This window comes from Trichosurus vulpecula, chromosome 2 (genome assembly GCF_011100635.1).
Source record: "Trichosurus vulpecula isolate mTriVul1 chromosome 2, mTriVul1.pri, whole genome shotgun sequence".
Lineage (NCBI taxonomy): Eukaryota > Metazoa > Chordata > Mammalia > Diprotodontia > Phalangeridae > Trichosurus > Trichosurus vulpecula.
Genome location: NC_050574.1, coordinates 98351897 through 98376164, shown reverse-complemented (window position 1 = coordinate 98376164; position 24268 = coordinate 98351897). Strand labels below are relative to the sequence as shown.

Genomic DNA, 24268 nt, shown 5'->3' with positions numbered 1-24268 from the left:
AGGGCAGCTAGGTGGCAGAGTAGACAGAGTACCAGGCCTGGAGTCAGGAATACTCATCTTCTTGAGTTCAAATCTGGCCTCAGACACTTACTAGCTATGTGTCCCATGGCAAATCATTTAACCCTGTTTGCTGCAGTTTCTTCATCTGTAAAATGAACTGGAGAAAGAAATGGCAAAGCATCTTTGCCAAGAAAACCCCAAGTGAAGTGACAAAGAGTTGCACTTGACTGAATAACAATAATGATGGTGACTCAAATCTACCTATCCTGCTCTAACCAGTTTGCTGTCCTCCAATCTTGTATTTCCAACTGCTTTTCTGATACCTCAACCTGGATGTCCAGTAGACATCTTAAATTCAATACGTTCAAGCTGAACTTTTCCCCATAAACCATCCTCCCGATCCGTTAGGCTTACAACTCCGGTGTCATCCTCAACTCACTCTCTCTCACCCTTTATATCTAACCTTTTGACAAGATTTATCCATTTCACCTTTGCAACGTCTCTAGAATACAACCCCTTCTCTCCTTTGACACTGCCACCATGCTGGTGTGTCATCCCCTGTGCTTGCACTATTGTAATAGCCAGCTGGTGGGTCTGCCTATCTCAAGTCTCTCTACGCCAATCCATTCTCCATTTACTCATCAAAGTGATTTTCCTAAAGTGCATGTCCAATCATGGTGTTACCTCTGTACTCAATAAACACCAGTGGCTTTCTGTTGCCTCCAGGATCAAATACAAAATCCTCTGTTTGGCATTCAAAGCCCTTCAAGCCCTGGGCCCTTCTTAAACCTTACTCTCTGCCATACACCCTTCAATCCAGTGACACTAGTCTCTTTGCTTTTTCTCAAACAAGACAGTCCATCTCTCAACTCCAGGTATTCTTTTTTTTGGCTGTCTCCCATGCCTGGAATTCTCTTCCTCTTCATCTCTGCCTACTGGCTTCCCTTTCCGTCCCAACTAAAATTCAATCTTCTGTACGAAGCCTTTTCTAATTCCTTCTAATTCTGGTACCTTCCCACTTTTAATCATTTCTTTTTTTTTCTTTATGTAGCTTGTTTTCACATATGTGTGTATTTTCTCTCCCCCTAGATTGTGAGTTTCTTGAGGGTAGGGACTGACTTTTGCTTCTTTCTCTATCCACAGCACTTAGCACAGGGCCTGACCGTAGTAGGTGCTTAATAAATGTTTACTGACTTCAAGTGACCTTAGAACTATTTTAATAGGACTAGGAATGGAATTCAGATTAAAGGGGTAGCAAAATGAGTAGTAAGGAAATGGAATCCGTAACTGCAAATTACTCTCTCAATGACAATCTTCACTGATATCAAGGATACTTTTAAACAGTTGTAAAAGGTAAGATAACCAGTCTTCAGAAATTATAGCTCTATAATGTTCTCTCCTCCCCCCCCCCCAAATAGAAATACTACTTATCCTTTCAGGAGAACATCACATAATATTCCCTTTATTATTCTCTTTTGTGTACCCTTCTAGTGGCACTTGTTACATTTTGCCTCCTCCGTCACGCCCCACCGCCACCCCGCCCCCAGTATGTAGCACAGCGCCTGCATCTTAAATTTTAAATAGTTTTAGATTTAGGAACAGTCCCTATAATGGAAGTCAGATATCAGAATCAGGAAAGGAGGATACAGGTTGGGCGCTTTACTCGGAGTTAAGGGTGGGTTTATACAGCTAGTTTCTTGCTCCCTCTGTCCTTTGCCTCCCCTTTCAAGAATATCGTCAGTTCATTCCCAAGTAGGAATTTTAATGTTTCTACTCCTTGGATCAAATTCAGCCCTTGAGAGTAACTGGTTCAGGGAACTGGGTTTAACCTCGATTAAAGTCAGCCTTATCAGTCTCACATTAGACCTCGGCGGATCTCTCCCCTTTGGGAGCGTTAGGGGCCCTCGGTCCCTGCCTCTGGTTCCTTCTCCTTGGATGGGAGGGCGCTGCAGGAGTGAGGGCGGGGCGCCTCCTTCCGGCTCCCAGGGGTCCGGGACAGGCACTCGGTCTTGAGAGATGCAGGTGAAGCGGTGTGAAGGGTTGGGCTTTTTTTTTTGTTCCTAAAAATTAAACGAACAAAAAAAAAAGTACAACAATCCAAACCCAACCGTCTTGGAGCCCGTCGCTTTGACTGGGAGACTCTTCAAGGGATCTCGATGCACGGCTTCTTCATGCTCGGCCTTGGGGCTCTGGGGTGTCTTCCCCCGCCCTCTCGCCCAGGAGGCCCCAGGTACCTCCCCTCTCCTTGCACAGCACAAAGGCGGGCAGAGCACCCTGGCTGGCCCCGGGACAGAGAAGGGAGGGAAGGAGGGAGGGACCTGGGGAGGGGGAGGCCCGAGAGAGCCACCTCCCCCGCCCCCCACGGCCCTCCCACACTCGGGACGGGCGAGGGAGGCGGAACAAAGGCGAGGAGTCTGCTGCGGCGGCGGTGGCTGCAGTGCCGGCGAAGGGAGGCCGGAGGGCGGGCCGGCCACCGGGGCCAACCTCCCCGCGAGTCCATTTTGTGACTGCAGCAGCCTCGCGCCTGGGAAGCGCAGCTGCGCCATTGGGCAGCTCGAGCCCGGGCTGCTGCTGCCGGCACACGCACCCCACGAGCAGCTGCAGGTCGGTCTGGGGAGCAGGGCCGGGTTCGGGCGTGGGCTCGTCCGCGCGCAGCCCCGCGTGCCTCCAGGACGGGGGCAGGGGATGGCGGTACCCGTGGCGGAGGTAGTGGAGTTGCTGGGGTCCTTGGCCAGGGCCCATGGTGTTAGGCGGTCAGACTACAGAAACGTGTATTTGTGCCTCAAACCCAAGTGCTTGGCCTGGCTCCCGGGAGTGCCCGGGAGCTGGACCCTCCGCATAACCGAACAGGGCCAGGGAGGGCCCAGGCCGGCCAGGGCACGGGGCAGGTCTGTAGGTTGCCGAAGGAAGGGCTGGAAAGCCGGTAGCGGTGGGAAAAAAATCAAATGGAGGGAAAGTGCGGCGCCTATCTTTGCCTCTGTCCAAGCCCCAACAGCCTGGCTTTCTTTATGGAGTAGGCTGAAAAACCACCTGGGACTTAGTTAAGGGGCCTAGGCGTCCCTTCCTCGCAGGAAGCCCCTCGTGTGGATGGATGGCTGGCTCGTTAGCTGGCTGGCTGGTGAATAAAACCGGGCTGCTCAGGAGAGTTTGTGTGCCTGCTTTATAAACCTTTCAGCACAAGGGACTGAAACAAAGATATACTTTCTCCATGGTCAAGGCCCATCTTTCTTATCTCCTCTCATCCTCGGCCACATATCTTTTTCAGCCTAGGTTATTACTGCCTTTTTCAAGTTACGAGTCTTTTTCAAGGCCCTTTCTGCTTAAATCAGGTCTTTGCCCTTTCTGGGTTTTGGGATTGGAGCGGTGGAGTGCTCCTGTTTATTACATTTTGGAAGCAGAGGTAGAGAGCTTTTGGCTAACAGTAACTGGGATTATAGATTTTAAAGATGAAAGAGAGTTTAGACGCCATCTAATCCAACCCTTAATTTTACAGATGAGGAAACTGAGGCACAGACAAGTTAGTTAACTGCCCAAGATCATATAGAGAACTGGAATGTGAATCTGGACCTCTGACTACAAATTTAGTGCTTTTTAAGACCTGTTCTAATAAGATTCTCTTTATAACTTGTCTGGGCTTTCTTGTCCAGTAGATTTTAAAACACCTGCAGTGTCAGTGGAAGAAGATTGGCTTAATGGCTGGTTTTTTACTTTCTCCACCTTCCGGGTTTACCTTTCTTATCTTGTTCTTCCACTGCACCCTAGTTCTGGGTTGATCTGTAGCCATCACAATAATATTAACTTACCCTCAACATGGAATACTTTATGGGTACAAAACACTTTGCAAGGTTACTAATATCATTAATAATAATGCTAATAATAGCTACATTTTCATTGTATGTATGGCTGAAAGCATTTTATACATGTATGAATTCATTTGATCCTCCTAATAACCTTATATGCTAGGTTAGACCAGACCTTTGTGTGGTTTAGGGAAGGCTTTAAAGTTGTGCTCCACCCTCTTTCACATATACTTGAAAATATAATCTCCTGTATTATTATTGTTCGTTAGAAGACACTTATTACCAACATCCATGTAACTGAGCATAATTTTCAGACCTTAAAAATATGTATATTTATAAAATTAATAGTAAAAATTCTCTCTTCCTGTATTTCCCTTTCTCCCTTGTATTTTGTGGAGGAGGAGTTAAATTAGTTAAGTCTTCTGATTCTAGGTCCAGTGCTCTGAGTAGTTAAAGCCATAATTTATTCTTTACCTAGGCACATTTCTATCTGGACTTGGAGAGCTTGTTAGTTAACTGGCTACATTGCTTTTCTCCTTTTTCTCACTTTCTTATTAACTTCCTCTTGCTCTCCCCTTAAAAAAAATGGTTCCTACCAGCTGACTGGATTCACCCTACCAGTCTACCTGTTCTCGTTTCCTGCTGTAAAACCAGGCTGTTCTCTTTAGATCCCACCCCCCTATCTTTGGTCCTTCTGTCACAGAACCTTTGTCCAAAATGTCCCATAGTCATTTCTGCACTCTACCAGGAGTGCTCATTTTTGTCCCTTCTTTAAATCACAGCTCAAGGGTAAATTTTTTTAGAATTGTACCTTAATTAACGCTTCCCATTTTCCAAGTTATCCTAAAGTCACATAATTTCAAAGCTAGAAGGGATCTTAGAGATAATATATAGAGTCCAGTCTTCTCATTTTGTAGTCATTTGAGTGCCTGTTGTGACATGCCAATAACAGTGTTGAACTGGTTGGCAAGTTGTAGAACTTGGATTCACGGGATCTTAGGAGCAGTTGTTACCCAAAGAAGCAAGAATCCTCTCTCCGTTAAATTGATAAATGGTCATTAAATCTTTGAAGACTTTCAGCGAGAGGGAATCCACACTGACTCCCTGGGGTAGTCCATCAGTTTGGAGTAACTAAAAGTTTTTCCTTATATTAAGGCTAAATTTCCTTCTTTTCAGGTTTTTTTCCTTTTTCCTAGAATTTTATCCTTTGGGACCAAGAAAGACTAATCCCTCTACCAGCAAAATGTAAGCTCCTTGAAGACAGGAACAATTTTTTTTTTAAATTCTCAGGGCCAAGAATTTATTGAATTGAATTAAAACTTTGACAACTCTTCAAAAACATGAGGACAGCTATTTGTCTCCTCTGCTCCCCTGCCAGGGTCTGTAGGCTAAACCAGGGGTGGGGAACCTTCGGCCTTGAGGCCACATATGGCCTTCTGGGTCCTTGGGTGTGGCCTTTTGACTGAGTCCAAGTTACAGAACAAATTCTTTTATTAAGAGGATTTGTTCTGTGAAAATTGGATTCAGGGGCCCCACTGGAGGACCTAGAGGGCCACATGTGCTCTCAAGGCTGAAGTTTCCTCATCCCTGGACTAAATATTCTGTTCCTTCAACTAATTCTCATATGGGTACTCTAGCATATCATAGCCCTACTAAAATGTGGCAGCCAAAGCTGACGAGATCTTTGTGGGGCAGAATTCAGCAAAATGGTCAAAAACTAGTCCTGGACATTATGCCTCTTAATGCAGTCCAAGATCACATTAGATTTTTTTTTTTGGCTGTGGTATCATATATGTTGACAATAGAGCTTGTGGCCAGATTGGCCAATACTGTCTGGCCTCCTTTCCCTCATCTTATTTTATGAAAGTGACTTTTTTAAAATTCAAGGGTAGGGCTTTACATTTATCTTTACTAAATTTCATGTTACTAGGTGTGGCCAAATACGATAGAGTGACCGTCAAGATCTTTACAAGTTTTGACTATGGTCCATTATGTTAATTATATGTAACTCTTATCTCCTTGTTGTCTTCAAATTTTTAAGTATATTATCTAAGCCTTTATCTAAGACATTGACCGAAAAGGTTAAATGGCATGGGACCAAGTACAGCTTTCTAAGTCCCAGCTTATCTGTAACTAATATATCCTTGGGTAAGTTACCTGACCTATCAAAAAATAAAATGAAATTGATTATATCTTTTTAAAAACATATAGACCTGTTATTTCATTGGTGCTGGGAACTCATACTAATGGAGATCACAACTACTCTGTAGCTTTTAGTTTTAGAAACTTGCTTGGGGGCACTGAGAGGTTAAGGACATGTCGTACAACTAATACGTGTTAAGAGATAGGACTGGAACTTGTTTCCCTCCTCCAAAGCTAGCACCCTAGACAATACACCAGGGTTCATGAGTTCTGTTTTTTGATCAAAGGATCATAGATACAGGTGTAGAGAGGGATTGAGTTGTCTAGTTCAGCTCCCTCATTTTATAGATGAGGAAACTGAGGTGCAGAGGTTAAGGGAATTACCTGAGGTTCCATAGGTAGTAAGTGCCTGAGCTGAGCTTTGGATTCAGTTCTTCTAACTCCAGATCTTGGGCTCAGTGTGCTGTACCACACCCACTGCCTCTCTTTGACCACTGGATCTGCCAGAATACCAAATTTACCGATTTTGATTTTCATGCTAGAAAGATTTGATAGAGTTTTTGTCATATTGTTTTAGAAGGGTGATCCTGTCATCTAAAAGATGTGAAACAAGGACCCAGATCTTGCGTACAGCCTTGCGTTTTTCCAATTTTTCACCAATGATAGATATTCCTGGTGCCTGGCAGATGATAGATGTTTAATACATAATTGATTGATTAAAGTAAGTCATAAAGCCATTCTCTGTAGTGTGAATCTTCTTTTTCCATTGACTTTAATTATGACTCTAATTATTAGATACATATCTAGGGAGAAGCTGAGTTGGAAATTTTGGGTGAAGACAGTTTAACGGAGCACAGTAAGGCTCGCTGATCAGTAAACCACTTCTCCTTTCTTGCAGTGCCTTTCCAATACTGGCTTCACCCTGACTTTTTTTGTTGTTGCCCTCTGCCCTCATTGCTTATGCATCACCCTCCATTTGTGTGTATGTGTATACACGTGTAAATATACACATGTCCATATACATTTATATGTCTTTACATATGCATACATTTAGAAATGCTTTAGAAATTACAAAGTACTTTCCTCACAGCTATGAGGCAGGTAGTACCATTATATTTGGAGGACGATTTAATTGAGATTACAGAGGTCTGCTCATGCTAACTCCAGCGATCTTGCCACCACACTACACTGCTGTCCTGATACACTGACTAGTATTTTACAAAGGGCTTAGACACATTTACTTGCCATGCCAAAGTCACCTCAAATGTTAGGTATAATTTTGGTGGTTAATACTTCTATCATAAATTATCTATTAAGCATTTATTTACAGTAAAGTACCAAGACAGTAACAAAGGAAGTAATCAATCTACTGTAATAATAACTGTTAGTTATAAGTATTTTTGAAAGCTGTCTTATCTGCCTCACATCTGAGTATATAGTACTTAACCTTCTTATCTACTTATTATAATTTATTTGCAGAGAACTAAAAATATCTGTTATACCCTGTCATTTTGTCTATATATGGACATGGACTGGATAAATAATTTCTTCAGACTTTACACATCTTGACAGGAATGCAAAACCTTTTTTGTTCTTCACAAATTTCCTAATGTATATGTAAATTATTGAAGTAGAGACATCTGACCCTTTTGATACCTTTACCCTAAGCCTCCTTTTCCAGATTCATAGGATAACATTCTGAATGACTTTTATCAAGTTACACTGGAAATGGAAGAGAAAAGAAATAAAAGAAGGAAAGAAAGATTAAGAAGCAAAGTAGAGGAAGAATAGGAATGGAAGAAAAGCCAAAGACTGAAAGAAGCTGCACTCAAAGGATGAGATAATTCAAAAAAAGGAAGGGTAGAGGGATAAGAAGTGATAGAGAAGAAAGGGGAGAGGAGATGAGACCTATCAGCTGAGTATTTACATAGTCAGCAACAGTTGGTTTTTATTGTTATTTTTAAATAACGTCTCTTAAGTGTTAACTCATAACCATAAATCATTTTCTCTCTCCAAGCTTACCAATTACTGACTTTATTCCTAAACTATCTGATTAAACTCAGCCTGTTTAAGGAGATCTTTTTAGGTATTCTAGATATTAGTATTCAGTTTGCAACTGAAGTTACTAGACTGTAAATGCAGAGACAGAAGTGAGTGTTGAATTGCTTACTTTGTAAAGTAACTCTAAAAATCATTATCTGGAGTAGGATCATAGCTTCAGAGCTGGAAGGGACCCTTATTTTACAGAGTAGTTATGACTTCCCAAAGTCACCTAGGGATTAAGTAGAAGAGTCAAATTGAACTAAAGTCCGAAGACTCCAAATTTAGTGGGATTTTTTTTTTCCTTTCCACTATACCATCTTGTAAAATATATCCAGAATCCTCTAGCCCAGCCACATTGTACCTGTGGAACTTCAGAGTAGGTGCTCCTTCCACATTACCTTTTCTTTAGCCCTTTGTATTTGAATTATGTCTGAAATGTCTTGGTAATGTTAACTAGTATTCATTCTAGAAGAGGCAGCATGGTGTAGTGGACAGAAAATTGGCCTTAGAGCCAGGAAGACCCTAGTTCTTGCAAGTCCTATCTCTGGCACATCCTGGCTGTGTGTCCTGGGTCAAGTCACTTAATCGCTCAGTGCTCATTTACCTATCTGAGATTATTAATTGCAGAGAAGGTGGTATAGGTGCAGGCAGTAGTAGAGAATTTTTTTCATTGGCAGTTCCCTGTACTATTGAAGTCATAAGTTTGGTTTCTATCCCAGTTCCTGTCCTTTCACTCTGAAACTATACCAGAAAAAAACGAAGTGAGCTACTATCCAGCGTGGATGGATACAGAACTTTTAGCAACTCTTTGCACTGAACATTAAAAAAATCAGTGCTGAACTCTAACATACTCTTCTGATTCCTTTTAAAGACGTGAACTTTGAGGCGGGACCTCCTCTGACACTTGATAACTCACTCTTTGTTCAGTTTTTATTTGTATTTGTACCTTTTTTTAAAAATTTAATTAAACCATTTGACAAACACATTACGCTTTTCTCCAAGCTATTTAATCAAAATTCTGATTTTATCTGAGCTAATAATATTCTTGAAGGAAGTCTGGGAGGTGGCAGAGGCTATGCCAGATCTTCTCAAAATGGAAAAGCTACGTGTATGAGCATGGATGTGAATTGTGTGCTTGTCACCTGGTGATTGGATTATCTAAAATCTGAGAAGCTATCATTTGAAAGGTGGGCATAAGGTCTGTTTCTTATGGCTGTATCAACTTATGAAGACTGTCTAATATGGCTTGGAGAGGTTGTAAATCGGTTGAGGGAATAGTATTTGAAGAACTTAAGTACTGAAGTGTTAATAACATATGTATACCTTTTTAAAAGCTAAAAAACCTTTCATATTCTGTAATACCATTTTATTCTTTAAAGAATCAAGTTGGGTGTGTTTTGTTGCTGTGTTCCCATTTTCTGGAAAAGGAAGTTCACACAGTTTAAATGGCTTGTCACATAGGTACCATTAGAGCCATGATCAGAACTCATATCTTAATCTATAGTTTTGTTTTATTTAATTAAGACAATATAGTCTTAAAGTAAAAATGTAACCTGAAAAAAGGGGGCACTTCTACAATTTGTGAAGCCATTATGCTTCAATAGTGCTCGTCATGTTTTTTATGATATTACTTTTTTTGGGGGGGTGGCACTATAGCATAGCAGCTAGGTCATGCAGTGGATAGAGGACTGGACCTGGCATCAGGAAGGAGAGTTCAAATATGATCTCAGGCCTTACTAGCTATGACTGTGGGCAACTCACTTAATCTCTGCCTGCCTCAGTTTCCTCATCTGTAAAATGGGGACAATAATAACATTACCTCATAGAGTTGTGAAGATCAAATGAGATAATAATCCGAAAATGCTTAGTATTGTGTCTGGCATATAGGAAGCACTATACAAATGTAAGCAAATTATTATTAGCCCTCTTAACTGGGTCTTTATCATGAAAAGTGTTTTTTAATAATCATTATGAGTAGATATAATCCTAAGGTAGAGTAAGCTGAGTCCTGCTTCCAAATAAGATTGATTAAGATGCCTGGAAATAGTTTTAGATATAAAGAGAGGTAGGAATTTAGAATTATGCTAAAAATGGTCATACCTTTTGATTCAAAGATTTCCCTATGAGCCACATATCTTAATAAGGACAAATATAGAAATATTTCTAGAAGCACTTTTTGTGGTGGCAATGAATTATAGACAAAGTTGGTGCCCATTAATTGGTGAATGACTAAACAAATTAAAGCATATGCATGTAATGGAATATGAGAAATAACAACTAAGAAAGATTTCAGAGAAACATGGAAAGATTTATAAGAACTCATGTAGAGTGAAGTAGGCAGAACCAGGAAAATATTGTGAATGATGACAACATTCTAAATGGAAAGAATAGAATAAAAACTGAACACTTTAATTATAATAACCAAGCTTGACCCCAAAGGATTAAGACTTCCCCCCTTCATTGCATAGGTGAGGGAATTTGGGTGTAGACTACTGTACATATTATTAGATATGACTGATATATTGGTTGGTTGTGCTGATTTTCTCTCTTTTTAAATCTTTGTTATAAGAGTTGGCTCTCTGAGTAGAGGACCGGGAAAGTATATATTTGGAAGTGAGTATGGTATAAAAACAAAAGGCATCAATAAATTTTTTAACCAAATCAGAATAGTTTCCTCTTCTGCAGAACAGAGATTATAATCCTTGGTACTGGATTGTTTGACAGGTGTTGGAGAAGTAGTTTAAGATCCTTGGATTAAGGAAATGGGCACTGGAAGTACAGAATATCATAAATGGCCTAGAAAGACTTGTAAACTGAATCTAAGCAAGGATGAATCTGTTTGATTTCATTTTTAATCCTCTTCAAAATAGAAAGTGTCTTTGCCCCTTTTTGCCCAACAAGCATTTGCTAAGCACCTGCTATGTGTGAAGCATTGACTTGGTCCTTTTAATAATCACAATAATCACAACAATGATATCTAGCAGTTATAGTTCTTTAAGATTTGTAAAGCATTTTGCAAATATTATCTCATTTTATCACAAAAACCCCTTGGAGGCAAGTGATCCTGCCCATTTAACAGATGAGGAAACTGAGGCTGACAAAAGTTAAAAGACTTGCCTGGGATTACACAGCAAATTAAGTGTCTGAGACAGGATTCAAACTCAGGTCTTCTGGCTCCAGGTCCAGAGTTCTAGACACTGCACTGCCTTGCTGCCTCTTATTTTCCTAATGATAGGAGAAAATTATGGGTGGTATGTGACTTTATAGTGCTGTAACTCTGCTTATGATAGCACATGTTTTTATAGTGGCATTTAATCTACCCTTTTCTGTAGATAAGGAGAAAATCAACTACTTTTATAATTAATACATGAATAATTTTGACTGGATATATGCTTGTTTCTATTATGAGTTAAATTAGTTTTAAAAAAATCAATAAAATAGGAAAAAATTTTTCTGATAACTATCTTAGCAGGGCCTCGCAGAGTATTGGCATTTACTTTTCTGCATGGCTCCTCCATCTTCTCTCTCCCCTCCAAGGGTATTACTTCTTAGTTTTGGTTCATGACTTGATCATGATGTTAAGTCAAGTCAAGGAAATGTAAACCATTATTTCTTTTTATGGGAATTAAAGTGCACCTATAATCACATTCAGTATACAAGGCACTTACTTATTCCATAAGCACTTATTTGTTTCTAACAACTTTCTATAAAATCTTAATTTTTTCTTAAGAATACAGTAGCAAGGAATTGAGATTGAAATTTTCTGTAGAGAGGTAGGCACATGGGTAAATTCTTTTCAGCTTTTTGAATTACTGGCGCAAAGAAGGTTAAGAAATTGGTAATGGGTGGTTAAACATTACATTTACATGTGTGTATACTGAGCAGGGCTGTGCAGTTGTCTTCCCAATAGTAATTGTAAAACTATGGGTTGATTAAGGCCTCTTGTTTTTCTTAAATTTTTCTTTCTGATGGCTTTCTCACTATAAACACCAGATTTACTTGAGTTTTCTTTGTTCACATTGTAATTCCCTTTGGTTAAAAACCATCTCTACACCTTGTATGCTAGGAGTAACTCTCCTTCCAATTCCTTGGCTAAGTGCGGAGTCCTTTTCTTCTCCATACCTTATTTAATTTATACCTGGATATACCCCTCAGGAAATACTGGTTTGGCTGGTAGGAATGAACAAGGGAAGATTCTTTTTCATCTGTGACAGTTCATATTCTATTATTCCTAACCCCCACATAACCATTGTTTTAGTGCCATGTTTGGAGGCTATCTTATCATAAAAAAGGAACAGAATCCAGACTGAGCCAGAACTGTGGACAACAGAGCCTGTAATGGCTGGGAGAAATGCGGAGCGGGGTGGAGGGGTGGGACAAGGCTTGGGTGCTACCAAACCTTTATCCACTTGGTTACAAGAGAGCTATGATATCTCAGGGCTGCTTTGCTACCTTTCTGGGGAACATTTTGACCTCTGTCCTAAGCTACAAACTCATAATTCTGTTCAAAATGTTTTTCTTTTCTAATAGAGTCTCACTTCTCCATGTGATGGCCTCATTTTTTTTTTTTTACATCAGTTGATCACAGCTTTTGGCAATGTCAGGTAGTACAGTCCTCTCTCAGAAATTGAAAAAATTATCTTTTCTTGACCTAATCTATAAGATGCATTTTATAATTTATACAGAACCACATAAGAGTAGTTAGGTCTGCAAGTCTCTCCCTTTTATGAGTACCTGTTTTTTCACCTTTAAAATAGTTGACACACCCATCATTTTACTTTGGTACTTTGTACTTTGGGATACAAATTTAATTGTAGCTCTCCTCAAATGATCTAATTTAAAAATTACATTTGTTTTTCCTTGATTACTTATATGACTTTTAGAAAGGGCCGATAGATTGCTTTTTAGGTTTTGTTGATATTTGTTTTGGTTCATACTTCCAATGCCCACTGAATTTGGTAAAGTTATTTGTTTTAAATAATAATTTATTAACTTAATACAGGCTGTCCACCAATCTTTGGTGAAAGTGGCAGGATTTAGAGTGTGTTATCCTCAAGATTGGGAAAGATAAAGAAATCCTGAAAGTTTACTTCATAGGAGGGAGAAGGTGGAGGAGGGAGAAGGTGGAGGATGGAGATGTTTACTTGCTCAAATAACCTTAGCCAAGAAGCAGCAAGTAGAAATAACTTTTAGATAAGGTTAAGTGATTTGTCACCTTATCAGTGTCAGTTTTACCTGTAATTCCTCAAGATGATTGTTCTTTTTGTAACCACCTGTCTAGGAGGACAAGATGCTATGGAGGCCTGGCCTGAATTTGTATTACTGTGCTCCTTATTTTTAAAGTAGCCCTACAGTGCTTTTTTTTTTAATAAGAGCCGACAGTTCAGTTTTGTTCTTTGGGCTCAGAGTAAAGGGCTTGTTCTGTTCAAACACTGAGTAGCTTTGTTCCCGACAGCTAGTGGTCAGCTCCCTGTTTTAAAACAATCAATTGGGTGCCACAAGCTTAACTTGCAATTGTCTCCTAGTCCTTACTCAGCCTCAGCCAACACTTCTGTTGGGCAGCCCACACAGAGGCCTTGTGTCCTGGGACTTTTTTTTAACAAGGAGTGTTTAACAGTCCCAGTGGGATGCCTGTATAGGTTTGCCTATCAGTGAGTTTGATAGCACATGTGAGGCAGACTTTAATACAGTGCTCTCCTGATTGCTCCTGGCTGTTCTAGCCTATTATTCTGGTGTGCAGAATCTGGACCAGTAGTATAGTCAAAGAGTGGGATAGTACAGAGAAGAGAAACTTTGAGACACGGCAATACTGAGCCATGACAATTTTAAACTGAGAGTTTCTAGAGAAAAGACTTAGCAGTTTGTGAGTAGGAATATGCAAGTGTTATTGAGACCATCATTTTAGATTAATGAGCATATGATTCTCTGAATTATGATAGTCCTTAATAGAGATCACTGATAAAGTAGAATCAATAAAATGTTTTTCTCCTTCCCTCTTTGACAGGATATGATGGAGCTTCTGGAGGAAGACCTCACATGCCCTATTTGTTGCAGCTTGTTTGATGATCCCCGGGTTTTGCCCTGCTCTCACAATTTCTGCAAAAAATGCCTGGAAGGTATTTTGGAGGGCAATGTCCGGAATATGCTGTGGAGACAATCCCCTTTCAAGTGCCCCACCTGCCGGAAGGAAACTTCAGCTACAGGAGTCAATAGCCTGCAGGTCAATTACTCTCTGAAGGGAATAGTGGAAAAATACAACAAGATCAAAGTCTCTCCCAAAATGCCTGTGTGTAAGGGTCATGTAGGACAGCCCCTCAACATCTTCTGCTTGACAGACATGCAGCTGATCTGTGGGATATGTGCCACTCGTGGCAGTCATACCAAGCATGTCTTCTGCTCTATTGAAGATGCCTATGCTCAGGAAAGGAGTGCCTTTGAATCACTGTTTCAAGGTTTTGAGACCTGGCGGAGGGGAGATGCTCTTTCTCGGCTGGACACCTTAGAGACAAGCAAGAGGAAATCCCTGCAGCTCCTGACTAAGGATTCAGATAAGGTGAAGGAGTTCTTTGAGAAACTGCAGCACACTTTAGAGCAGAAGAAGAATGAGATCCTGTCTGACTTTGAGACCATGAAGTTAGCAGTCATGCAGACCTATGATCCAGAGATCAATAAGCTCAATACAATCTTGCAGGAACAACGGATGGCTTTTAACATTGCAGAAGCCTTCAAGGATGTATCAGAACCCATTGTATTCCTACAGCAGATGCAGGAATTTAGGGAAAAAATCAAAGTCATCAAGGAGACTCCTTTACCTTCCTCTAATTTGCCTGTAAACCCTATATTTAAGAACTTTGATACTAGTCAGTGGGAGGGAATAAAACTAGTAGATGTGGACAAAATGTCATTGCCTCAAGAAACTGTCCCATTCACCAGCAAGATTCCTTGGAGCTTTTTTCAGATACTTGTGGTGCTCTGTCTTGTTGGCCTTCTTGTTTACTTCACTCCTACAGTGTCCCTGGATGGGTCTTTATTTGATGATTTCTCAATTTGGAAAGCCCATCTTTCCAGCTTCAGCTCCTCTTATCTGACAGAATCAGCAGAAATTGCAGATCAAGCAGTTTTGTACTGGGAACAGGCGGTGGATGGGGTTTTTGTTTTCAGTGAAAGGTTCAAAAATTACACTTTGGTGTTGCTGAATGGTGTGGCAGAATTTGTTTGCAAATATAAACTATTATAAAAATCTGTTGCAAGTACACAATCCTATTTCTGTCTTTTGTCCCTAGCTGACAGGACTAACTTACAACCTGTGAAAAAGATTAAAAAAAAAAACTTGTTAAAGAACACATACTTTAAACTAGTGGCTCAGTTGGAATAGCTTCTGGTAGAGATATCTTTATACAGAAGCATTCCCATGGAATCAACATACTGTTCATGTTAAAAAAGCTAAGGGTAAAAGTGAAACATGATGGAATCTTGAAGTACCATTTCTCCTCCTACATGTTTTTTTAAGCAGGCCTCTCCCTCCCCCAAGTTGGTTTTATCTAGGCTATGACAAAAATGGAGAAAACAGTGAAAACATATGTGATCTATAACATTTTGAACAAATTGCACTACAATAGTATAAACTAATTACTTCACAAACTTACAGTAGAGATTGTGCTTGGAAAGTGGTATTTTTTTTCTATTGATGAGACATCTCCAGAGCAAGACATTTTGAAGAGCTGAACTTATTTGATTTTCCTTTTTTTAATCTAGTGATGGTCCAATTTATTGTTGAATCTCTGTGTTAACTAAAATAACTAGTTTACATTTTTTTGTGGGGTGAATTAATATTTTCAGCTTTTTTCCACCTTAATAATGTAATTTATCCTTGATATACTCTGCCCTATTATATTCTTAAATGATCTCTAAATATCTTAAAATAGTAAGAGCCTGTGTAATTTAGAACTATACTTAAAAATGTTAGTTTTTTGATATAACAATTTTAGGTTATTTTTTAAAAAATGCTTTTATACCTTTGCTATGACCCACAGTGCTTAAAAAAAGAGTTGCAGGTTTATGTAGTTAAATATGGGAAATTGTTTTTACTCTTTTTCCCTTGGATCAGAACTCTACAGATACAGATGAAGGTAAGAAATAGGCCCGACATATGGCAGGAGCAGCTCCCCTGGATGTCACCAGCAGGTAAATGCCTTTATTTCTGTGTTCCAACTGGAGCTAAAGTATCAAGGCAGCTGAACTACTAAGTGAATCCTCATATTTAAGGGTATAGCTTTGTTGTTTTTGTTTTTAAGAAGAGGAATAAAGCTGGTTAGTCACTTGCTGTGACAGATGAAATGTAACCTGTAAGCAGGTTATCGGGCAAACACTACCCTACCTGCTGGCATGAAAACACTGTTGCCTGTCTTCTGCAGAGCACATCCTTATTATTATTTCTCTTACTTGGCCAGTTCCCCAGAGGCATAAAAAGTGGATCTTAACTTGAAACTGCTTTGCTCTCTACCTGAGCAGTAGTGAAACAGGGTGTGCTACTTTAATTGGAAATTCATTTCATTTTTAATAACTAGAGGAATTTCATGAAGATGAGTAGGACAACTTGGTTCCCTTTTCTTCACTAGAAGTAGGGGAAGGTAATGACTTGAAGGACTTTTCTATCTAAAATTCTTTGTTTCTGGACAGGAGAGAAGAAAAGGAAGCCAAGTCAAGAAGCTAGTTAAGATGCAGAATTTTTTTTAGGATGTTGTTTAAATTTTAGGGAATTAAAATCTGGGTGAAGTACTGGCTGTATCCCACCTAAATATCATGGTCTAACACTACAACTTTAATTAGAAGGCATCAGGTTATTTTATACTGAATGAATTATAAACAATTCCATAGATTTCTTGCTCCCTCCTCTAATTTACTATTCTCCATTGCATCCATGAGAATATTTCTTTATACAGAGAAATCAGAATTTACCTTTTACAAAAGTGGTTTAGAATTTTATTTTGAAATTGTTAATTCCTTGAAACCTAAAATCTTTTCATTAAATCATATTACTACATATTACATAAATTCATATTACTTTGAAGATAATCTTTGATCAGCAGTTTTTTTAATATAGTGAAGGACAAAGTTACTGAGTTAGGTTGAAATTTCTTCTCTAAAGTATCTATCTTGACAGCATTCCAAAAGTACTCAGCCGTTCCACCTTTCATTTCCTATATTGGCAGTTACCAAGCAACCTGACCCTGCAAACAAAGCTGCTGGGTACAGTATTTACTTTGCTACTGTTACCTGGGAATCCAATCTTGTTTCTGTTGCTCCTTCCCTGCTCTCTCACTTAGATACAACCAATATCTATTATAGGCTTACTTTACAGTTTAGAAATAACCAGTTCAGAAAGTCAAACTCTTGCTTTTAAGCCTTTGGTTGGAAGCTATTAAGGAGAATGAGTGGTCAGGAACTGGTCACTTTGAATGTGGGAGGAAAGACATTCACAACACGGCTTTCCACCATACGACAGTTCCCTATGTCTCGGCTGGCACGTATGTTAGATGGTCGGGACCAAGAATTCAAGCTGGTGAATGGCCAGATTTTTGTGGACAGAGATGGGTTGCTGTTCAGTTATGTCCTGGATTTCCTGAGAACTCGACTACTTTCTTTACCCACTGACTTTTCAGATTATTCAAGGCTCCGAAGGGAGGCTAATTTCTATGAACTTGATCCTCTGGTTGAGCTTCTTGACCAAGAACTGCTAAAGCCTAAGCCAGAAATTTTAGAGGTACGTTTTACGTGCCAGGACACTCGAGCCTTTTTCCGGGTCTTTGGCTCTTGTAGCAGCACAATTGAGATGTTAGCTGGGCAGATTACAGTGTTTATAGAGCAGCCTTCTGCCCAAACCTGGAGCAGTAGCTCTTTCCCTGCTCAGACGACCTTTCTTCCATTTCCACCACAAAGACCTTCATACCATGACCTGGTTTTCCAGTGTGGCTCTGATAATACTACTGGCAACCAGGCCAAAGCCAGGTATTCTTTTCTATTTCAATATGGCTCCTTGCCTCCTCCCCTCCCTCCCTTTTTGTCCAAATCTTTGATGTTTTTATAAAAACAAAATTTCTAATGCCTAAGATAATTATTTTCCTAGAAAATTTTTGTTGTTCAAAATGGTGCTTTGGGACTACTAAGTGGGGTGTGAAACAAAGGATTATTTATACATCAGTTGTTCCACTGCCAATGAAACTGTCTTTTATTCGTTAGAAAATTTTATTTTCTTAACAGAAATTCTTTCACTTTGACTCTTACCCCTTTATGGTCTGTGGGCCTGCCGCCTCCCCCCCTCCCCCAAGGGGTTTCTTCCTTTTTTTTTTTCAAAACACTTCCAAGGGAAGATGTTTCTATCCCAGTGGCTATTTTTCCATGTTTCATCTTCAGCATTTAACTTCTTAGTCATCTCAGAATATATTAATGATGGTATGTCAACATATTAAAGGTGGTTTTGTGACAATATATTTTAATGCTAGGTTCTTTACAGTATCCTAAAGCTGGCTTCCAGTAAGTTGCTACATAGAGGTTATTTAATAACTATATTAATGTTTAATATGGTTATAAAAGCTTACCTAAAGTTCTTAGTACTTTTCATTCCCCTGTGTTACTAAAGGCGTAAGATGGCATTTCTTTATGTGAAACTATGACAGGATGTGTACTTCGTTGATTAAATTTAAAATGTGTGTATAAAGAGACAGCTAGCATGTTGTGGGGTATTGTCCTAAGCTTTAAAAGTTAATATGAAGGACAACCATACTTAGCACATACTTTAGTGGTACTGTCTTAATCATGAGTGGGTGGCTAATGATTACATTGAGAAAGGGATATGTTAAGCTTTTTTATTTTATGGAGGAATTAATAGTTATATTGGAATCTTTCATAAAAATTAGAGAAGTGAGGATAAAATTAAAGAATATTTTAGCAGAAATATTCCAGGAGAGTAAAAAAGAAGAGTTTGAACAAACTATAGGCTTTGGGTGCACATATACATAACACAGAGGTTTTTTGGAATAAATTGTAATGAAAAGTCTGACAGGCAAAATAAAGAAACTTAAGATGGGAACCAGGGATGGTCAGGCATTGCCAAGTAACATACTTCTGTTTCTTGGTTATGTTTTTTAGGGGCTAGGCTAATTTTTAAATCTTAATGTGAGAATAGTATTAATATCTTTAACTCTTGTTATTTTAGTAGTTTCACCACCAGCATCTATTGACAAAAGTATTGATTAGTTGATCTTATGGATTTCTTCTTAGCCAAATGACATAAGATCTTCTTTTAAGCAGTATTTGCTATTCTATTGCATGCAACAAATAGAAGGCAGAATGGTACAGTGAAAAGACTGCTAGATTGGTACCAAGAGACCAGGTTTAAAAAAGTCACTTAGTGACTCTGGGCCTCAGTTTCCTCACCTATAAAATGAAAGTATTAGGTTAGATGACCTGAAGTCCCTTCTAGTTATAAATATGATCCTATCATACCATATAAGTGTTTTTTGATCTATTTATGAGTGCTAACTTCAGAGAAAGTGGATAACCTAAATAAATGAACATATTGGGATCTTTGATGCTAGAATGAAAAAACTCTGACCTTCGAATCTGATCATCTGTCCAATACTCAAGAATCTATTCTTAACGTTAACTCTGTGTACCTTCTGAAAGTTGAGGGAATGCATGAGAGCCTGGGTCTTTCTTTTGTCACACTGAGTGAAAATGCCTGGTGAAGGCCTGGTGAAGAAAAGGGTCAGTTTTGGTCTGACTTTTCTGGCTTTGAAAGAAAACCAGTGAAACCCCATTGTGTTTGGTAGCCATCAGCCTAGACAGTATATAATTTGGTTGCATAAGCATCTGTTACTACAGTGATCAATAGTCGTGTCCAAATCATATGTTAGGTTAGTCTCTTGAAAGCATGAATATTTCCATTAGCACCAGAAATATTTGGATTTGCTGTTTCCTTGCAGCTGCAACTCATTTGATTAAGTCCAAAGTAATTTCACAGGATCTTAGGTATTCTATTGCATCTGGTTTCATAAATTTGTTTTGTTATGTTTTAATTCTAGCTCAATGGGAAAATGTGTAAACCTTTTAAATTTTTTTTAAAAAATTGCAAATTGTTTTTGGTTTTTATTTTACAGGATATACCTCTTTATTTTTCTTATGGTGCCTTGGAATCTTTTTACCTCTGGCTTGGGGGTGGGAGGGGAAGGGTAGGGAGGGCGCCTCACATGGAATCATGTTCTTTGATTCAACTTTTCCTGGTGATGTACACTACTTTGTAATTGTTTACCCTGTATTGTATATATTACATAGAATCTGGCTCTTTCAGATGTTTTAGTAAATTGTTTTATTTCTCAATGTGTTTTTTATGTTTTAAATGTGTACTAGGTTATATTTTAGACTTTGGGAGTAGGGGGAAATATTTTACCAACATTAAGGAAAAAAGTTAATTTTTTCAATAAACAGCTTTCTTTTTTTGGGTAGAGAAATGTGTTTTGTAATTTTTTAATTTTCAGAATACTGTTTTTTTTCTTTTTGTACCTTCCAGTAGTAGATACTAATAATTTGAGAAACAGCTGCACACAGCACTGAACAATATTTAACCTCTTGTTTTAAAAAGTTAGAGATGTCTTCCATGTCTTTTTACTCTACAAGCCTACAAAAAGTTCAGGTTTTCACACGGAACTAGCAAAGATTAGTTTCCTATCAAAGTGGCTTTGTTGAATGTTATAAGCGTTTATTGTGAGTGTTGGTACACTTGACTGTAAGGTAGTAAAGAGGATCTACATATAAAGACAAAATTTTCTTGATGCTCTACATAAAAGTAGGAAACCTAGAGCTACTCATTATTATGTCACATTACACATTTACTATGTCAGCAATAACAGGACAAATTTGAATGGTGCAGGCAATGACAGACACTTTATTTTTCTCTGCTTCTGCGAATTTTCCTGAATTCACCAGGTGATTGTGGAACCCACTCCCGCCCCTCCTTATTTTAGTTGTGCAAATAAAATATTTTTTAAAATTTGCCTCTTTGGGGAACCAGATTTAAAAGTACATATTATTTAGTCAATATGTCATATTTTATGGTTAAGTGTGTAGATAGTTATCATAGAGCTAGCTGTATACGTGGTTTTGGTAGGGGTTGAGAGAATGCTTAAAAAACAAAACATTAATCATTTTTTCTGCTTTAGGTATGTTGCTATAAAGCCTGATAATCGAAAACTGGCCAATGGAACTAATGTACTAGGACTACTTGTGGATACTTTGCTAAAAGAGGGCTTCCACCTGGTGAGCACTAGGACCGTGTCTTCTGAAGAGAATGTTGAATGCTACAGTTTTGAAAGGATGAATAGGCCTGATGACCTTACCATTAATGAAAGAGTGAAACCAGAGCCCACCACTGCAGCCCAGCTGATGCCAGTACAGTCTCAGAAAAAGAAATGAAGTGCTTGGTCCTCATTTAGACTAAAAGGGGGTATTTTCTTTTAAAAGAGCAACATTTCAAAGGAAAAAATAATGCATATACACATGTAGACACATACATATATATTATATATATTTTTTTGATGGTGGGGTCAGGAGTTTCATGCTTTGGGTAGGATGTGCTGACGTGTGCTAAATTCTGAGGTAAAAATGCTAGGTTTCTCCTTCAGTCATTTCACAAGCAGTGAGACCTGCCTCTGAGCAAGGATGTGCAGAACTAAGTATATTACATTGTTTTAGGAATCAGAACTTGAATATATTGAAGGATGATGAAGTGGGCAGGAGTGGTTGTTACAGTGTTTGTTTTTTTGCTGTTTGGTGTGAGCATCATCCTAAAAATTTGGGTTTTTTGTTGGTTTTTTTTCCACTTTTTCTTCTAAAAAGAAAACCGCAGCAAAACCCAGACTATTTCTTCAACCAGATCTTTAAAAGACCTTGGAGATCTATTTCTGAGTGCACTATGGACCTTCCTTAGAATGTTTTAAAATGTACACATAAATAGGAAAGATATTAAAATGCTCTGAAGACACCATAGTCACTATATATATAAAAAACCAGTGGGATGGGTAACAAAACTACCATTTCTCTTTTGTTCTCTTAACCAACAGTGGAAGTAAAGCCAATGTTATCAGCAGGTAATAGTGTTGGGAAGTAGTGTTAGTGAAGGAGGAAGAAGGAAAGGGGTGCTAATAATATGCACGTCATATTCTATAGTTTAATACAAGTAGTTTCCCCTTCCTTTCCCCCAGGATAGAGGTTTGGGGTGTTTTTGTTTTCCCTTCTGTCTTGGAGAGCTCAGCAGGCACTGACCATTTTACTATCTCTGCATTTGTCTCAGAGGAGGTGTTCTCTCTCAGACCTTTCTCTCTGAGGTCTGGAAGATTAGGAAGATTTTTGCTATTTTCTGTCTAACCAGGGGTTTCAACTAACCACAGCAAGAGTGATCAATGAGAGTTTGGGAAAGGTGTCTTGGGCATTCAGTCCTATCATTCCCAAGGTAATTTCCTTGCAAGTTGCAGCCTTCATGGCCATTCTCAATTTTCTACATGTATGTGCTCATGAATTTTCTTATAAATGCAGTTTATCTGCCTTCTCTTCCTAAGTGGGAGAATTTTTAGAAGTTTTAGGGCTAACTTCTTCATATGAAATTGTCATCTAATTGAGATATTTCTCATTCTGATGAATAATGATTCGCATACTTGTCTTTGAGCTAAAGCTTCCTACAATGATGAATGTATAATTTTGTACACTTAATAAATTCCATTCTTGTTTTCAAAGAAGGAATTGTGAGAATGTGACTTGTCGGATATAGGCACTTACTACCTGTGTGACCTTGGGGAAGTTAATTGTCTCTGTGACTCAGTTTTCTTATACGTTCAATGAGAGGGTTGGATTAGATGGCTTCTGAGGTCACTTCCAGCTCCTTATAATTGGGAGAAAAAGATTCTGTAGCATCTACCAAGAATAATTATTGCCAAAGCTAAAAGCTCTTAAGTTCAGAAGATTCTTGGAACATGTTTAAAAGAAGTAATTGTTTACAAAAGGAGGCCCCCTAATAGTTCTGCTGGAGAATATGAACATAGAATATGGGCTAGGGACTGGATCTATGAATTTCTGGGTGTGGGGAACTCCTGGGTGAGAAAACCCTTCTGAGTCAGCATGGCATAGGACAGGGCACAGGACTTAGATTCAGTGAGACTTAGGTTCAATCCTGGGGCAGCTAGGTGGTGCAGTGGATACAGCATTGGCCCTGGAGTAAGGAGGACATGACTGCAAATCCAGCCTCAGACACTTACCACATGACCCTGGGCAAATCACAACCCCAGTTGCATTCTAAACAAATAAAAACAAAAACAAAAAATCTTGCCTCATATACTTATTAGCTATGTAATCCTGCACAGGTCCTTTAATCTCTATGGACTTCAGCATCATCATTTGTAAATTGGCAGGATTGTCTTAGAGGCTTCTTAGGTACCTTCCAATTCAAAATCTATGATCCTATAAAACTGCTACCAATGTAGGTTAGTCCCTTCTTTGTAACTTAAGAGAGCTGCCTAGACTAAGCAAAGATGTCAGTCTGACACATGACCTGCTGTATGGTTTAGTGGATGCTGCTTCTATCTGAGTTGGACACCACTGGCCTAGAGCACTGAGGGGGTTAAATGACTTGCGCAAGGTCATGCAGCCTCTGAGGGAGGACTTGAACCCAGATTGCCCTGGCTTCTAGGCCAGCTCTCTTATCTACTACATCACATTACATAGAAAATACAATTACACCATTATTTCAGGTTTACAGGAATGTTTTCTCTCAACTCTGTGAGCTAGCCATGAAACTGAAGGTCAAGTTGTCCATGGTCACAACAGTAATATCAGGGCTATGGGATTTAGATAATAAATACCCTGACACTAGGACTATAACTGTCTCCACTGTTCTGCCAACTGGAAGTGCTTCAGGAGGCTTGGGGTGGTAATAATAGGGCCTCCCTCACTTAAGGTAAGTAGGCACTTTTTCTAATCAATGCTTTACCATCTTTCATATAATTCTTTTAAGACATCTCAGAGCTACAACAGAGGAGTGACAACTATTTATTTCATTCATTTCACCTACTTTTCATTCAACCCTTCTTCCCAATCTTACATAACTCTCCTCCATACTTTATGCATCTGCCAAACTATAGCACTAACTGTTCGACAAATTGAATGTGCCACCTGCCAACTTCCCGGGCATGCCTAAAAGTACATTCTCTCCTCATCTTTGCTGTTAAAATCTTCCA

General features: G+C 39.0%; 2 protein-coding genes across 3 annotated transcripts; both read left to right on the top strand.

Moving 5' to 3' along the window:
• Window positions 1–2225: 2225 nt before the first annotated feature.
• TRIM13 (tripartite motif containing 13) lies at window positions 2226–20489 on the top strand. 2 transcript variants are annotated; one of them, XM_036746535.1, is made up of 2 exons: window positions 2226–2604; window positions 13990–20489. In XM_036746535.1, the coding sequence occupies exon 2, from the start codon at window positions 13993–13995 to the stop codon at window positions 15220–15222; it is 1230 nt and encodes a 409-aa protein (XP_036602430.1). In that variant the 5' UTR covers window positions 2226–2604; window positions 13990–13992; the 3' UTR covers window positions 15223–20489. The 2 variants fall into 2 exon arrangements, with proteins under 2 accessions (XP_036602430.1, XP_036602431.1); XM_036746536.1 differs by lacking the exon at window positions 2226–2604 and adding an exon at window positions 9118–9172 and having other exon boundaries at window positions 13990–15712.
• KCNRG (potassium channel regulator) lies at window positions 17302–21856 on the top strand. Its single transcript, XM_036746538.1, has 2 exons — window positions 17302–17993; window positions 21203–21856. The coding sequence occupies exons 1-2, from the start codon at window positions 17416–17418 to the stop codon at window positions 21453–21455; spliced, it is 831 nt and encodes a 276-aa protein (XP_036602433.1). The 5' UTR covers window positions 17302–17415; the 3' UTR covers window positions 21456–21856.
• Window positions 21857–24268: the final 2412 nt, after the last annotated feature.